At 38.5% G+C, this 19,002-nt stretch overlaps 1 protein-coding gene across 5 annotated transcripts in view; it reads right to left on the bottom strand.

Annotated features, from left to right (window-relative positions):
- KIAA1328 (KIAA1328 ortholog) overlaps positions 1-19,002 on the bottom strand; it is a 169,288-nt gene that overhangs the window by 44,965 nt on the left and 105,321 nt on the right. For all 5 annotated transcript variants that reach the window (XM_062600282.1, XM_062600281.1, XM_062600284.1 and 2 more), the window contains 2 exons: positions 10,898-11,583; positions 8,024-8,119 (listed from right to left, as the gene is read on the bottom strand). In XM_062600282.1, coding sequence (XP_062456266.1) covers positions 8,024-8,119; positions 10,898-11,583 — 782 coding nt within the window. The remainder of the gene's footprint in view (positions 1-8,023; positions 8,120-10,897; positions 11,584-19,002) is intronic.

Here is a 19,002-nt window from a genome sequence, read left to right as displayed (position 1 = left end):
GAGAGCCTTGTAGAGGTAAGATGTGAAAGAGGAAAGATTTAGTTACAGAGAGCCATGAAATGACTCTGTCGTTCCAAAAGTCAAAGAGAATTAGGGAATGTGGTAGAAGTAGATGCCAAAAGTACAGGTAACACCCAAGAAAATGTTAAGTCTCATGTAACTGAAGAAGCAGAGAAGAGTGGCAGAGGAAATAAAATGAGAAACAGCAGTGTAGATTTTTTGCAGCATCGTACAGACTGATACTGTAGATGAGAAGCTCTGAAGTAGGTTTTCAAAGAAGCAACAGTGACAAGTTCTGAAAAAACAACAAAAATACTGATTTCAGTAGTTTATTTTGAGGGAGGGGACTGAGTATTGAGCAGCCAGAAAAGATTTTACAGTAGTCAAGGGGCAAGATGAAGGATCGGAATAAGGGATAGTGTTTTAACCATTGATGCAATAAAGCTATGCTTTTTCTGCAAAGCAGAAAGACTGCTGACAACTATTGCAGCTCCTAGATATGCCTGTAGCAGAATGACCCTGAGGTTACAACTCTGAGTGACAGAGAGGATGTGGTGTTATCAAAATCAGAGAGTCAGAAGAAAAAGTAAGGAGTTCTGTTTTGGCCAGATTAGGGATGATCTGAAGGCAAAACAAGTAGGATTATGTGTCACGGAGGCAGTCAGATATGCAAGACTAGACGGAACAGAGCAGAGGGTTTAAGAGTTATTGGCAGAGATGATAGCCAAATCCGTGTAACGGGATGTTGTCATCCAGGGATATGGGTACAGAAATCTTTGGGCAAATCAAGGAATGACTAAATCCCTTCCCTGCCACCTCACAGAAGTTCATACCTAGTTCCAAAAGAAATTATCTAAAATAGTGCTGCAAAAACACACATTAAAAAAACTCCTGTCTCTCCATAAAAATCGAAAGATCATACTGTTTCTAAAATTAGGGCAACCACTAAATGAAAGTTAACCTGAACAATAACTTTAGCTAAACTTTAGGTCACACGCATTTAATATAATGAGATGAAGAATATGAAAAGGCCATTCATAATGGAATTCATCGAGTTAAGAATGCCATGCTTAGCTGCCTTAAAACATATAATTAATGATCCTATAAAAATCCGGCAGTACGAACTCTCCCGGCTGCCCGACGAACTGTTCTTTATGCTGGGTAGGGCAAGCTAGCATCTGCTTCCACAAATACTGCCCTTTGAGAAGCTGAAAAGCTTTTTTCCCCTGTTCCATCAGGGACCTCATTGCCATTTCCACGACATGCTGAGCTTTGAACCGTTACCCAAATCAGACTATAGCATTTGGCAACCCAATACACATCTGTCATGATAGACTGGTTACTGGTGAAATGTTAAAGAAAAAGTCATTAACTCTTTTCCATTGCTTCTAATACCCCACCTTCCTCTAGATTATTTATAATCCCCACTAAACCCATCCTGTGTTTATAGTCTTTTAACACAACAGAGAAATATATACTGTCTGGAGATCTGTCTTGCTTTATACCACTCCCAACCATTTGGTACAACAAAGGACCTACTCTCTCCATCAAAAGGCCTGATCCCTCCTGAAGTCTTGATGCTCAGATTCAAGGTTAAAGGATTAAGGCCTGAAGCATGAGTACCAGAGGAAAGGAAGCCAAATATCAAAAGAAACACAAAAATCAATCCTCCTCACCACAGGAGCATCACAAAGAACAAATCAGCCAGGCTGAATCTAAAATTTTCTCTGTGTGGTTCTTAAAAATTAGCACCGTTACAAATGTAACGGCTAGTTCTGCAAAACCTCAGTGCCCAGGCAAAGCCATGGACTTCAGTTACAATATACTGGTACAACCTGGAAAGTTGTGTCAGAGTAATTCAGTTGCAAATGGACAAAGTCCACCTCAGAGAAAGCGAGAGCAAGAAAGAGAGCGAGCGAGCACAGCCGTCGTTATCTTTATATGTAGCCTGAATATCTTCAAGCGACAGAATCTAATATTTACTGAAGTTTGCCTTTTGCTTCAGCTTGCTCTTTGCTGAAGCACAGCCAAGGTCACAAGAAGGATGGGGGAGTGGGTTTAGCTTAGTGCAGTTGTAATCATGGCCAGAACAGCGGGGTACAGAGGATTTCTTGCTCAACTTTGTAACACCAATGGCTTTTGTACTTAGTCCTGCCCTATCGGTTCTGGTATAAGCTTTTAAATGGTGTGAAAGATGTGCGGGTGGGTTTAAATTCTCCTAATTTAAAACTACTTTCCCGAACATTTTGTTTCAGATGATTTTTCTCGACTTTTCCAACTCACAAATTTCTGGGACATACGAATATATAGATTAAACATCATTTTCTCTTCATCCAAGATTATATTTAAAAATAAAAAGCAACAATGTGACATGTCTGAAAAAGTAATCCACTCCAATTTATAAAAATAGAATTCAGGTTTTCAAAATTCAATTCAGGCAATAAACTAACAGTGTCTACATTTTCCTGTAAAGGAGGCATCTGCAAATGACTTGCAAAAATGTCTCTCACTGTCTGCAAGTGTTGGCAAGGAACAAATTCCTTCAGGAGATGTATGAATTTTAAATATTTCAAAGCAAGGAAAAAAAATCTCCAAGCATTTTCAGTTGTGATATGTGATACAACAGAACAATAACCAATGCAGAAGACTTGCAGGAAATGCAAGTTTTGCGAAAATATCAAAGTACTCACATTTTAGTGAGCCTCTTGCCAGTGATTCCGTCCTCCGCTTAGAAGCGTTTCTAACACCAGAATTCCCATGCTTTTTTGGAGACCTCACCTACAAATGAGCTCCATCTGTCTATTAAAACTACTTATGGTAGCTTGCACTTGGATCTTTTGCCTAAAGTCTGTTAATAGGTTTCGTGCTCAAGGTTACTTTGCACTATAACGGTAATGATGCAACACTACTGTTTGCAGCATATATCATCATGGGAAAAGAATCAGCATAATTCAGGTAAATGAAAGAGACACATCTTCAAAACCCTCTCACAGTTCACAGTAAACCTGAAAATGAGATTAGTGAAGAAGCCAGGTCAGGAGAAATGAACTCCTCACTCTCCACTCCGACAAGGATCACTGTCTGCCTTAAAAATATATATATATAATCACAAACAGACCTAAAAAGGGAAAAAGAGAGAGAGAGAGAAAGAGAAAGAAAAAACTACTAATTCCCTCCTGCCCTCCCATCTAGCAGTAAGCTTTTAGTTATCATGTCGGAACAAAATCCTTCAGCCTGAACAAGAAAACCTATTACCCTCAGAGTCTGCATGTGGCACTAATGAAGCCAAAATGTATATCTAATTCTGCATATACTCTCCTGTTATGTCACAATAGACTACAACAGCCATCTGTTTGGAGAGATGCTGTGGCTATATATATCCAGACTACTCCACGAGCAAAAGAAAAATTCCTATCTGCAACTAATGCCGCATTTGCACTTTTGGCAGATCTGTAAGCACTCTTTTACTGGCCAAACAAGTGTTCGCTCTGCAAATATCCCATCTAAAAATGATACAAACTTCAACATAAAATACTCTGGCACAGAAAAGGAACTTGAGTGTTAAAAGGAACACTAACAAGTGGGTAAGCAGTTTCCAGATATACAGATTTTATGAGCCATTTGCAAAGCACAGTTGATTCCAGTCCGTTTTAATGTGCCAGTCTGCCAAACTTCAAAACAGTGAAGGGATGAAAAAAAAAATCCCAAACTGTATTCAATAAATTCATAAAAGTTGCCCGAGCACTACATAAGGTTAGATACACCTCTAAAGACCAAGGAGAACTCGCAGATGAACTGAAGTTTGGGAGGTCTCAGGCAAAAAGCAAAATCTGTCCCTGGTGACGGTTTCTGCTCCAGAGGCTCGGGACATGGATGACAGGAGGTGACGCATGCCACCGCTGAGAAGAACTGACAAAAACCCTCCAAATACGCATCAAAATGGGTACTGCTGTTGCCACCGGCTTGTGAATACTGGTTTCCCTTTAGACTCTGGAATAGCAGGGACAGTGCAAGTGAGGTCCAAGGTGGCAGAACTGTGAGACTGCATGTGATTTTTATTGTATTTTTAAACTAGGTGGTGGTGAGTGGGAGGGGAATTGTGTGAAATAAATGGCATGGGCCTGGAACAGCAGGGGGAGCTGCAAGGCTGCATTCTTCTGCATTTATATTTAATTGTGTTGGGTATTTGGACACAAAAGCAGAATGCTTGCACTCTACCACAGAAAGATGCCTATATGTCTAACAAGCCTCAAAAAAACTATGCGCATAAGAAAGTGTTGAACAAGAAGCGAAAGATAATTGTCACCTTCTCTTACAAGATAATAAAAACAATTACACCATAAACATAAAATCTTCTAAAAGACTCCTGATAGCATTCCCTCCTGGAACTATCACCATAGCAATGAACATTCAAATAGAGGGAAAGTGCTACCAAATTCTGTTTTCAATATTTTCAACAAACTAAAAATATAAGCAGGAAAAAAAAATACAAACTTGTGATATAGAATGAAGCGCACAACCATAAAAAGCCTTAAATTAATTGAAAGGTGGCAAATTAATCCAGGAAAGAAATCCTTTAAGCAGGCAGTATACACTATCTGTGTAAGAATGCCTCTAGATAACAATAAACCCAATCGCTACTTGTTGTATCCAACAGTTCCTTGCACAGGATCGCGGGGAGATGTAGTGGCAGCATTGTGTGAAATCCAAGGAAGGGATGCACGTTAGAGAGAAAGCACTAAAAAGCTGTACCAGCAGAGCTGTACAGGAAACCTGAGAATTGGATAAACTGGGAGCTCTACAGACTAAGATTTAGGCACACAATACTATCCAAGGAGGGGTACTTATAAAGCAGCAAGCTGTACCTTCACTAGTTAGTGCTATTAAATACGTCTTATTTCCATGATACACAACATTCAGATTCAAAGGCAAGATAAATAAAGGAGAAAAGAGCGGGTTGTTTTAAAATTCCTCTCCCAGATGCAGACGTCAGGAGCACACACAAAAGCAGGTGCCGGGTATATTGATCCTACTGAATACACATGGAGTGGGTACTTCAGCGTGTACCAAGCGTCTGCGTCTAGGAGATGGAAAGCGCTTTGTAAAAGGCCATTTTATGCTAAACAAACGCATCAGGTTATGTTTTTATTTTGAATATTTTAAAGCACCTTGCACAATGAGGAAGGCTTGAAAATAAATTATACAGACAACCAGACACCATGCCATTAATTGTACATGTTACTATCTCCATTGCTGAAAATCCGCTGTGGGCTCACTGAGTGCTCCATGCTGCTGAAAACCATCCTCAAAAACTGCTCCGACTGTTGCATCTTAGAGAATCAGCGATCTTGTGCCTGAAGGTCCTACCCCTGCAGGTCCCCAGTGCTGGCCCAGCTGCACGCAAAGGTGCAAGCCCTTCCCAAGCCAGCTCCTCCTTCCCCACAGCCAGCAGGACAGGGACAAATCCAACACGAGGACAATCCAAGCTGTTGATTTTGACAATGACGCACAGAAAACAAACAGCCATCCATTGGCAAAGTTGGCTATAATTTGAAGCATTCCCCCAGGTAAAAGTTTTCCCTTTCACAAACTGGCTTCTTATGACCAAAAACAGAAACAAAGATCAAAATCTGCTCTGTATTTGTTCATTGATTTTTTTTTTTTTTTTGCAAGTAGGGAAAAATTAATCCCTACAGGAGATGACAAGATGCCTTTTAAAGTACATATCTCATTTCTGACTACAATTACCTTTCAATAGCCTGGCACAGCTGCACACTCCTATTTGCTTTTTGTTTTTCATTAAGGGCTCCTCTATTATTTGTACCCATCCTATAGCATTTATGCCTGCCAGTGATGCACATTCCCTTGCCTACAATTTTTCCCACAGACAGTAGCGAATAAATCGCAATTAGATTTTCGTAATTGTAGATAATTAACTCAAAATGAGCTGTTAATTATAAAAAAGACCTATGTTTTTCAGTTCTTGATTATATTATTTATTTTACTTCTAAACTCCAGTATTTCACTTCAGCAAGTTTAACATTTTAAAGGACTTTCACCATTTCCTTTAAAACTCTAGGATATTTCTAAACTAAGTTTTGCTTATTCGAAGATTGAAATCAAATGTCGTACTGTGAGGTTTGCTTGAGGAGCTCCCAGGTATGAAGTCAGAGAGGGCTGATTTTCCACTATGCTTCTGATATCATTTGCTGTAAAAAGCACCCTTCAGAAGGTCAATGTGGAGGAAAAGAGAGAGAGAGAGAGAGAGAGAGATATTGCTCAAAAGAAGATATATTCCTACCATCCCTTCACCCTTTCTCAGCCCTAGCCTCACACTTGCACACCCTCTCTCTATACTGAGGAAAACATTGCTTGCATATTCAAATGCATAAGAGAGACAAATGGACTTGTCTTCCTTAGCCTCTTTCAGCCTTACATTAGAGTAAATTATTTAGGGAGCATTCATCTGGTAACCTTTGCAAAACTGAAGGCAGCATACAGGAAAAAATACTTCCTGTTCCAAGTGCTTTGCTGGCAAACTTTGGAACCAGCTGGCATGGCAACTTGAGACTACAAAAATGCATACTAACTTTGAAAAATTACAGTAAGTTTAACCAGGGGAATGAAGAGAGGGTGGGGAACCTTTTGAAATCTGGAACTCTCATTTTGTAAACGGCACAGGTTTTCTTAATTTTCCCTCCTAGGCTACATAGTTTTTTTGCAGGTTTTTGGCAAACTGTCACCAAGAAGCCCTACAGATGTTCCAGGTTACATTTTTCCCTCTAAGGAGCTCAACGCTACTGTATGTTAAACAAATAAAGACACTGCATCTCTTTTCTTACAGTGATCGCACTTTGATCACTGTAGTCTGTGTGAAAACAAAACAAAACAAGGCGGAATACAGTGAGGAATATGAGTGCTGCACAGCAGCAAAGCACCTAGATATGCAGCAAGCTTCCAAGGAAGCTAGCAACTTGTGTTGATCTGGAGAAAGATGACTTTTCCCTTATCAGTGAAGAGGGATTTCAAAAAAACCAATCAAACAAAATCAATATCAATTGAGGTTAAAAAGAAAAATAAAGGCACCATTTGACCCTTAGTTTATAAATAAATTAACAATTCTTCCAGTATTCTCATACCAGAAGTGGAAAGAAGAGCTCATTATTGTAAAGCCTCCTCTTGTCCTTTAGGAAGGGGCCGTTCAAAGGACAACTGCTCTTCTTTTTCACTAAATGGGATAATTGAGTCAACACAGTTAAAACAAAAAAAAAGAATTTGTAACTTTTTCCAGAAAGAAAGGAAAAATATCTATAATCCACATTTTTCATTTGCTGCTTTTCTAATATGCCAGCATCTGCTTTCAGTAGTAACAGGAAACGCAACAAGGTATAATAATAATAATAAAAACATAATATGTTCATATAAGAGTTTTAAATATCATACAAGACTGAGACAAAGAGCTAAATATTAGCTTAACTCAGTTATTTCCCAGTTTTTTCAGTGACAGTTTACTCTGAATACATTGAAACACAGGTGCAATACAGCATTTTAAAAAAATAAATAACTCACCAGTGGCAAAAGATTTTTACATCTAAAGGAACAGATTTGTAACAAACCTTCATTGGAAACTTCTTAGTAATCATTTCTTATCTACGAGTTAAAGGTCAATATATTTGTTACCTCAGATCCAAAGGAAGACTAAAGCAACGTTGTTATCTTAAATGAAAAATAACAAGCAAGAACAGAATATCAAGATTTTGTGAAAAATCCACTTTGCACTGAGCTAGGGCAGCATCCTTACAAGATGCCGAACAAAATTGGAGACCACCACATAAAGTAAACCCCCCAAACTTGAGTAATAATAGTTCAGCACTTGACACACAAAACCCTAGAGCCAAGGAATTTTATCTTTCCTCAGGGGGAAAAAGCAAACACACACATAGACTGGGCAACCAATATTTGACTGAGAGTCAAGATGATACACTGACAAAGTGAAATACTTAAAAGTGAAGAGAGACATTACCTTAGTCCCATGTTGGTGCCATTCATCATTAGACCAAGTTCTCCCTGTGCTTCACCAATGGGAACATCTTCTGAACTAGGTACTTGGCCTCTCAACCTGGAAAAGCAGAGTTAACTGGTTTTGCAGCTGATGAAATCATCATACTGGGAACTCACCATGAATTGGTAAGTTGTTTGGCCAGATACAGGGCATTTAATCATGTTAAATGCAGAAACTTTCACAACTGTTCTCATGTTTTCAGAAGTACTTGTCTTTTGGAAAGGTGACTTGTGCTCAAATGCCTTGCTTCTGAGGGTTACCATTAGGAAAAAAGATTAGAAGAATTTAATTTACTAGTTTCAAAAGAGCTGCTCCTTGAGTACATTGTCACAGCATCCAATAACAAACATTCCTGTTTGGCTCAGCTTACAGCTCCAGCAGTACCTGAGCTCAAAGGCATCATGAAAGCTGCACAAAACGTAGGAGATGGGTCTGCCTCCTGAAACTATGGGCCTACAGAGGATACTCCATTTTAAAGGATAACTACATCTTTTTCTTTCTTTTTCTCCAGTGAAGACAATAAAATCTTTTTATCTGCATAAAAATCCTGTTTCCAGGACTCATCTAGATGCATCCTCATTAATAAGAAAGACTATTTTGCCATTTCTAGAATTCTTATTTATTCTGGTAGGTTGACATCAGTAGGAGTCACTGAACTGCTCCTTTCCCTGCACACATACCACTTTTTTTGACAGCTGAGTAGTTATGTCACAGGCAGAGAAACAGCAACCAAAGTTCTACGCTCACTTGAGGTTAAATGGGGAAATGTAGGGAATTACAATGCAGTTATGATGCACTGTGGCCAAAAAAGGATAAATTCATATTCTTGCTAAAATAGAAAAGTTAATAGCCAATAAGTGCAAATGGTCAGACTTCTTTCTTGTGTTTCAATGACAATACTTTCAGTAACCCATACTGGACCTTAAACAGCACTCTATCCATGCAAAAGGACATGCAAAAATAAACAGTCTTAGTTTTGGAAAGTGTATTTTTGTTGTTCTCTTTTTGTGGTTTTGTTTTTAACTGTCATGATGATAAGAGATGCACAGGTTAAAGCCTCCTGACAGGGAAGCAAAAGGTATTTGAGCTTAACTAAACAAATTTTTATTGCCGGCAGGACATAAAATTATCCTTTGGCTAGAACTGAAACAGAACTCTGATGTTTAAGAGATCCACCTGTAAATATCAAACATCTATTTCTAAAAAGATTTTTTTTTAAGAGCAAGCACATTATATTTTAGTTGATTTTCTTGGAAAGAACATGGCCAACATGCAGTTACTCACACCTCTGGAAAGAGGTCACAAGCGTACTTTGAGCTCTCAGAGTGATCACATGATTTCCTTTCAAAGCATTTTTTAAAGTAACTGCAGCTCTTTAAAATATGCAGTTTTTCAGCAAAAAAGCTAGCTAAAATAGGCACAATGACATTAATAGGAATGTCATTACAGAGATACTTAATGCCCCCTTTTTGGGGGGCAGATGATGCCTCACAGACAGCTGAAAATTATCTATAAAATAAAAATAAATAAAAAAAGCAGCTCAGCCTGTATGTCCTTCATATTCTACTTGTTTTTCATTAAAGGGACACATGCATAGAATTAAGGTATTTGATGATTAAGAATCCATCTGTTCCTGCTTATTTATCAGCTGAAGTCATAATCCTTTGTTTGCGACCTCAGCCATTTTCAACACACGCAATTGTGATCATCTCTGATAGAACAGGCATTTTAAACGCTAAATAAACTCACTCTTTCCTGTGTGAGACACAGCCCAACACGACAAATTAAAGACCACTCCAATTTCAACATTCTATTTTGGAATTTGGAAAGGAACCAGAAGGCTGGGATCAAGAAGCAAAAGCGACAGATATGCCTCCGTGGTGGTTATAGTATGTGCATGTACGAAGTGGGTCACGTAATGCAGACTCTTGTGGGATGCTGTAAGCAGTTACCATATTAAAATAGTATCTAAATCAGCATTCTTTTGAAAACCTCCTACTGCTTCTTCTAAAAGACTGCTATATTTTCCCCTTTGCTTCCCCTTCCTAATGTTGAAACCCTTGTACTCAGTTGAGTTACACTGGCTAACACAATTTTTCCTTCTGCAGCTTTAACGTACTCCCTTTCACTCTTCCTTTCCAGCCTACGTAACGTGACACAATAAATCAGTTCCTCTCTATCACCAGTCATCATTTACATTTCCAAGAAGCTGTTTCTCAACTTCTGCAAGAAGCCTGACAGCCTTTCAAGCCACAGTCTGTATTTCTATGGCTACTGCCTTTCCCCCTCCTTGTTTTAAGTCTGTTGTGCCTCAGTCTTGGCATTCTCTTGCACAAATGTAACAGCAAAGATGCTTCACAGGGGTCCCTTCTTTTTCTATACAGAACAACCTGTTTCTGTAAAACACAGTTCTCCCAGGCCCTCACAGAAACGTGCACCACTTCAGAACTGACCTCTCAAAGAAAAGGAGAGGAAATGCCACGTCTCCATCATCCATGCTCACAGTGCTTGTCTAATGTCCGTATTCCTTAAAAAAGTGCCTGCACTAATATTAGTCTCTCATTTTTTTCTACTTCTCTTCTTTTCTTACCTAGTCTTTTAGCACTGCTTTTCTGTTACCATTTTTTCCACCACATACTGTTTTCCTCTGCTGCTTTCCACAGTTGTCCTGCTGTTTCCCAACAGTACATTCTAATATACTAAAAAGTATCCTCTCCTCTAAATCATTATTAGAATGAATTTCTGTTCCATTCTCCTATTTTAACTACTGCCAATGTCTACAGCTTTATTAGAAGTTTTACATTTTTTTAAACTACTATCAATCTCAAAAATCACCTGTTATAATCCATGCGGGACTGATGCAGTTGCTGTTGTTTTAGAAGTAGTTTTGCTTCTTGCTTAGCCAACAAATGTTGGAGACGCTCCTTTTCAATTTCTAGCTCCATTTTCTGCAGAAGAAGCTGCTGCCTTCTTTCTTCAGATAGCCTTTTAGCTTCCTCTGTTTCTTTAGACCCAGCATCCATGCTGTCATTTAGCCCAGAAACTCGTGAGAGCCTAGAGTAATCACAGATTTCATGAACTGGTCCAGAATGTCTTCTAAGTACCTGGCTGACATGGTGGCTCTCTTGCATGCTACCTGGGCTTCCTACGTGCCTAAAGGCACAACAGTGACTCATTTGCTGATGGCACACACTCTGCAATTCATTTCCTTTCTGTTCCATCTGCTGAGCTGGTTTTATATGGTGAGGGCTCCTCTGCTTGCTTGAGGAAATCATATTATTACACTTTCGGTGCAGGCCATTTTCCATTGGACATTCCTTGAGATGCTCTCGATGGTTGTGATGGATTTCAGTCCCATAATCACGATTATTTCTGCAAGGCTGGGACAATGCAACACGGCCCGGGCTTCCAGCCTTTGATGCACTACTGTTCTTATAAAAAGTTTGAGGTCCTCTCACACCTAAGTAGGAACCATCGAGCTCCAAAGACAGTTGTTGGCATGAGCTCTTCTTACAGGATACCTGCAAGAAGAGAAACAATTTCTTGTGGGTTAAAAAACATACATCCCTGCTCATGAATTTCAGGGGTAAACATGTTCTTTCAGAATTAGACTTGCTGCATCATGCTGATGGACATACAGCCCAACTTGAGAATATGTTTATCAAAAGACAGACACGAGTCTGCTATCAAATCTACATTTCATTCCATCTACACAAGCGCAATAAATGTAAAACTACTGCCTGCAGGATCCTCAGCATAAAATGAGTTGCTTCAGAGTATCAAGTAGTTGTGAGCATCTAGGGTTACATAAAATCAACTTGAAGAGTAGCAAAAAACATTAAATGTTAATGTTTGAAAATGTTTAATTTTGAATACTGAGCCAAAAAATCCATTCAGCCACTATAAATACTCTTTGATTGGCCATTACACAGCAGGAGATTTGATGTAAAACATTTCACCTTGCACTGAATGGGATATTACTTACCGCTGGAAATTTGATGAGAGTTTTTGAAATATCTTTACAGAAACACAGATAAAAACGAACTACTTTCTGTAAAAAATGGTTGTACATCAAAAGCTGTCATTTAAATACAAAACATGTTTAAATTCAGCTATAAACGTAAGTGATTTTTCAATTAAGCTGGGCAAGTGATTACACTCTGATAAAATTCCAAAGAAAGCAAGTAACTGTAATTCACATTTGTCAATGCAGCAAGCAAATTTTAGTGGTTTTGTTATACTTGTGGATATGTAACAGATATAAAATCCTACTTACATCTTCGAGTATCTTTGCACTATGGTTCATCTAGACAGTTAAGCATTTGAGTTGTTATGCACATCAGAACAGCAGTGATTCAGGCACTCACTTCCCTGTTTCTAGATCTGTGCATTAATTTCAATAACATTGAATTTAAACTCTTGCAGCCTTTGAGACTTTTGAGAGAATTGTTTCTTAAAGACAACTAAACTATCTTAGCAGCACTGACCATTAATGGGCAGAAAAATATTATTTGTGCTCTCGCAATGCTTATATTAGATCAGGTATTGTACACATACAGTAGAAGACATTCAGGAAGCCCCAAAACCCTAGAACTTAAGAATGCAAGCAAGCACTCAGCAAGGATTAGAAGAGAGATGTAATCCAAATCCATGCAGTGTTTGTATGTATTATTTAAATACATTTTTATAAATAAACAAAATATCAAATATACTCTGCTGCCCTTCAAGACACCCAATTACAAGTTTCTTGTAGACTTCACAGAATGTGAATTAATATAGATTAGCACCTGAATACTGATATTTTATTACTTCAAGATTTGTGAATACAAAAACATCCTCTCTACCATGTGACTGAAAGCAATGGATGTTATGTTTTGCCCAAAGGGCCCAATGAGTTGGAAGAATTTGCATTAATGTCAGTGCTAAATGTCTGAGGAAAGTCTGGTGCACGGACTGGGTGAAAAGTGCAGGACATTAAAATATTTTAAAGTCAGAGGGGCTGGCAGGGCAACTGAGCAGAAATGCAACATGCTGCCAAAAAGACAGAGTTTTATTATTTATTATTTGTAGTGTGCCATCCTTTTCTGCAATATTTCTGGACAAGTAAAGGTTACAAAGATCTTGTAATCTAAACTAGACAACACACACAGATGATCAGCAGCAGAAAAAGTAAGAGAATCCCATGGTTACATTCCACCCTTCATATCCTACCTTACCTGCTTTTGCAAAAATACTGTTATGAGGAACAAAACAAAAAAGTTTCAAGGAGGCTAGTTTCCCAAATGCTGGAGAAAGATGATGGTAGGAGATCCTGTTAGAGCTGAGAGCTTAGGGTGGTCTAAAGAAAGAATATATTTAATTTTGCTCCAGCCCATAAACAGAAACAGACAAGAAAAAAAAATGTCAAAAAATAGAATAACTGAAGGGAGGTTATTTTAGTTATTTGTTTTGTTGACTGTAGAGACATGAGAATGTTAAGAAATCTAAGTACTTGAACAAAGATGGTAGAAAATAATCACCAGAAGCAGATTTAAGAATAAAGGTCCAAACTGTAAATTAACTTCATGGCTAAGACCATATTAGGAGCCCCTGAAGGCCCTAAAAGAGAGGTACCAGTTACCATTTGTTGAGCTTGACTACCACTAAATCTGCCCTGATGGTCTCAGAAATGGCACTGCCATTTAAATACTTCACTACAAGGCAGAGAAACTTTAATGCTATTTCACATATAACACATACAGTTACAGTATGTTTGCAGGGAGGGAAATTCTCGTTAATGTCAAGGAAGACAAGGGCTTTGGGGTTTTTTATATTCCTTTAGATGAAGGAGGTCCTATCAGGTACAATACTGAGTTCCAATTTCATATGCATTTATCTCTTGCAGGGTCTAACCCCAAAGAAATCCAAAGAATCATTGGCAGTCAGAAGGGAGCCAACATCTTCCTAAGTTATTTATGTTTTCTGTTAAAGGTCTAATTGAAAACTACAACCGGAGGTAGAGAGTACAGGAAAATGGACTGACATTTACAGTCAGGATCACGTGAGACTAGAGCATGCCTTGACAAACCTGTAAGATGTAGGCCAGGTGAGAGGGAAAAGAGGAAAAAAAATCCCCAAAACCGAGACTCATCTACTACTGAGAGTCTAAGGACTCATAAGCATAAGGAATTAGGCACTTTTATAAGAAGAGCTTGAGAAAGATGCTGCCTGCGGGACGCATGGAAACCGTGACGGACCATGATTGAACAGCTGTGCTTTCCCCTCCGTGGAGCTCTTCCGCGCTTGCTGTACGGTATTTAAAGATACAACTTCCTTTAACAGAGGCTTAAACAAACAAACAAATTCTGATTGCTCCTTGCAACATATGGAGTTAATATGACTTGGTCAAACGTGAAAGACTTGCACAGTAAAAAGTAGATATCAAAAAATAGCTCAAACAATTTTTAGAAAGATTGAAAAAGAAAGACGTGGGGAGGTTGGTGGAATCTACCACAACACCAGTAATTTCTGCTGAGAGAGTCAGAAAAAAGTCTAAACACATATTTGGTCCTTAAAACTCCCTATAAACAGTGCCGCATTTTTATACAAGTGGCTTTACAATGTCCGCAAATTCTTCTTAACCACGACTTACATGTTGCTCTGCAGCATTAATACACAGCACTGCTAGAGGAGAGCTATCTGCAGACTGATGCCAGCGTACATGGCTTCATACTGCAGGGGACTGTGGCTGAACTACTGCAGATCAGATCAGATCCTACAAACTCAACACAGGCAAGGTCCTGACAGATTGCACTGGTAGCTCTGCATGTACAAAAAAGGCGTAAACAGCAGCCCAAAAGCATTAACTCAAGAAGTCTTGCACTCTGAGAACAAAAGCAATGGCCAGCTCACACATGGGTAGAAACTGTGTCACTAAAGCAAATAGCAAAATTCCTACAGACATTAATATTGTCACAGTTTAACCCATGGCACCAAGCTTTACATTTCTTGAATTTGAATACAGAAAAAGCAGCAATGAACTAAAACAGCAGTAGTTTACTGTCAACTGCTGTTGATAGCATCTTGTGTGCAGTTCTCTTACCTGGATTTTCAGTTTTGGTCTTTCTTTTAGTGAGGGAGCAACAGAACGAGGACTCGTGCAAGTTCAAGACTACTCCGTTGTACAGATCAGAGTAGGGAGCCTAAAGGAAGCCAGGAATGAACAGAAGCAGCAACCAGAAGAGAAACATAGGTAGAGTATACTTATAGATGAAGCACAAGTTTCTGAACAGATACATGAGACACTATAATTACACAGAGGTGCCCTGAAGAGCATCAAGGGCAGGTATTAGTGATCCAGCTTGAGCGGGCGATCTGGGCAACAGAAATTCTATTTTAAGAACCATCTATTCCAAACAGTAAGAGCATCTGAAATACTTTCCAAGAGTTCATAAGAATCTACCAAGAAGAATGTAAAAAGGTAAAGATTTTTAAAGTAAATTAGTATCTACTCAAGTCTACCAAATATTAAGAATATAATCTTTTATTAAAAACTTTACCCTAAGAAATCTATTATCACTCATTACAAAGTGCCTACATAGTAGTTCAGCAACTGTCTCCATCAGGAGCTAAGATAAATACAGTAGAGAACTCAGAAGGCTAGCCGACCATTTTTCAAGCAAGAAATAAAGCACCATTTTCTGCAGGAATTATGTACAGCTATGATTGCCACATTCCCCTGAATAAAACAAGCAATATTAATTCAGAGAAAGAACATGCAAATGACAGTCATAAGCTCATATTTTTTCTGTAAAAATCCACTGAACTCCATATCCTGAACAGGTGCAGCAAAAAAAAAAAATGTAAATAAAAATAGGAACACATCACAAAAAGGTAAATCTATAGTTGCTAGCTGACAGCAGAGGAACACCTCCTCTGTTTGTGTTGCCTTCACTTTTTTTCCTTCTCTTTGTTACGAAGGTTTGAACTGGGATGCCAGGTGCACAAAAAACCTGTATTCAGAGTAGCATGTGAGCATTTGCTGGCACTCAGCTTTAAGTATATATCTAGCACTCATAAATATGCCACCCTTCTCACTAGCTACACAAGTGGATATTCTCTAAAAAACACTTTCATTTCAAATCAGCAAACTGGTTTTATGCTGCCTGATAAGGCAGTCATCAATAATAGAGCGTACCTAGAAAACTGAGGTAAAATGAGTACCGAGAGTTAAAGATGTCCGGTCGTTCAGTCTTGGAAGTCACTGTAAGCAGAATCCTGTTAAGCCAAAATGCTAGATACACATAGCAATGCAATGGCTGACTACTAAAATTAAGCAAACATGTTTGCTTTCAGAAACAAAACTATACCGGATCTGTTTGCACTACAGAAAAATATACTAATCTTGACAGCATCAGGTCTAACTGTTAACATTCAATGTGCTGCCAACATTATAAAAACGAAAAATCACAATCTTCTGACTTCAATTTTTTACTTCTGCCCTTTATTTTACTGAGGAATCAGTAGTTCAAGACCTAGATAAATATTTCAAAAACTATACTATTTGTGAGCAGAGCAGGTCACTACCATTTCCCAGTGCATTTGGAGTTCATGTGAAATAAGGGCAGAAGAGCGATGAGCTGCATTTTTAACATGGGCATACACAGAATGGTTGTCTAGCTGATAGAGAATGCGTAATGCAACATCTGCACAGTACGCCTTGCCAAAGCCCCATCCCAAATAAATGTAGTGCATTCTCCCTAGTGCAATTAACTCTCATACTCTGGCAGGTTTTGCTAGAAGATCATCAAGGTAGATTACCTTCCAGCATATGAACTAAATACTTACAGGTGTTATATCATCAGTTATTACTTACAAACTTCTGCATTTAACAAGACATCCAGGCAAATGAATGATCTAATTTATGAATTATTTATAAGAATTTCACAGCATGCTCCTGGCGTCATCCATGGCCTTTTCCAGGTCATATGACACCAATTAGAGCTGAATTTTAAATTATTCAATAACCTGAACTCTCTTGTCATTTAACATATAGATATCAATGCAGTAAACAAGTTAAGTCTAATGGGCCCTGGAGGTTTGCGTTCCTCCGCCCATCAGCAGCAGAGGCTGTATGCTACCACCGGAATAGAAAATAATAGAATGCAGCAGTCAAAAACATTTGCAAGGTTTTAATAAGTTATTTTGGCTCCCTTAGGGATTTTAGTGTAACTTACAAGCACTGAATCTAAAACATATTAAAGTCCTTAGCTATGTGCTTTTAAAACAAAATTAGGACATACCAAAAGAGCAAGCCTGACACTAACCCTAATTTAGGCCCCTAATTTGAGATGTGGTGGAAATTATAGAGTAAGCAAGATTTACTACATACAATTCATTACCTCCAGGCTCTCCTACAGTATAGTCAAAAATAGCCCCTCTTCCAAAACCATATACACCTGTCTGTAAAGATAAGGCTATACATAGAGAAATAGAAATGTTAATTTAACTGTTACCAGTTGAGGGGTATACCTCACACTTCTTAGCCCTAGTGTAGAGAAAGGACCTCCACAATTCTACTCTGACTGCTCTGAGCAGACCTCTGCTAAAAATCCATTCAAATTTCGGGTATCAGCTTCAAGATGCACAAGTATAGAGGAAACGTTTAAGGAACAGACTATATATTCTATAAGAGAAAGTGGACTTAATGGCCTCCAAAACGGATATGTAATAAAATATATCTTAAAACCATTGTTTTCCATGATTACTACAAGAAAGGCAAGAAGATATCAACAACAAAGACAACAGAGATGAACAGCATGGAAAATCTCATTCAAGAACAAGCTAAATCAGCTTTTTATAGAATCTCTTGGTTAAGAAATATTTTAAATTATTTGACAAACATTTACTGAAGAAAATTTAGACATTGGATTCTGCCTCAGAACAAAGTATCGCTGACAAATGCATAGCACATATGCCACATCCCACCTCTGAATCAGTTCCAGGAGGCTCTCAGACATCTCATGAGCCTATGAGCATAGTTTCATGACTAAAAGGAAGTAGACAGACACCTTATCTACTGCTGACCTAGCCTAGAAAGTCCAAAACATATAGCAGAACTGGGAGGAAAACTCTTGACATTGATGCAGGTCTGTACAAGCCTAGACTGTGTTGAGCCCCAACTGTCTCGTACAGTACCAGGCAGTGGAAAGCTACAGCAGCAGCAAAAGCATAACGCAGGGCAGTGTGGCTCATTTCTACAGAATCTGTATCTCAGCTTTCTGAATATTGCTATGCTAAATTCCAGACCTGCTCCTGCAGATGGCCCCTTGCAGTCCCAGGGACCCAATGACCCCACTGATCCACAGACAGGTTTCCTTTGCACTCTCACTACTTGGCACAGATTCCAAAATATCCTGAACTCTGTGCAACAGCCAGAAAAAAAGATGGAAAGAAAAACATTCAGTTTATCCTCTTAAACATTAGCAAGAAGCTTTCTAGCTACTGCTAGAAGAATGATGATTCAAGATGAATGCTGAAAAAGCAATGATGTTAGGAAAACATCAAGCCAAGTAAATAAAAACATACCTCTCCAAATTGCCTAGACAGATTAAGGAGCAAAAGAATTTAGATAAAAAGAACTTAACATTAAATATCTGTTCCTCAGGCTTTGAGGGCGAGAGGTATGCTACAGGGAGCATTTATTTTTTTTAACTTTGTAAGAAAAATGGGGGAGTAGGGAGGAGGGAAGACAACTGCCTCATCTCACAACACACATTTTAAGAACGTACAAAAATAGCTATAAGGGCTTTCATTTTGTTTACTAGCCAAATTTAGTTTCATTCCTACTCTGGGTAGCATATGATTATTTCACATTAAGAGTGGTAACATGCTGGATGATAAGAAGAAAGTTCATATTGGTTTTCATTAAAGAGTAACAACATCATGCATTTGGTCCTTCA

Source organism: Rhea pennata, chromosome Z (genome assembly GCF_028389875.1).
Source record: "Rhea pennata isolate bPtePen1 chromosome Z, bPtePen1.pri, whole genome shotgun sequence".
In the NCBI taxonomy this organism is placed as follows: Eukaryota; Metazoa; Chordata; class Aves; order Rheiformes; family Rheidae; genus Rhea; species Rhea pennata.
This window is presented reverse-complemented; position numbering and strand designations above follow the sequence as displayed.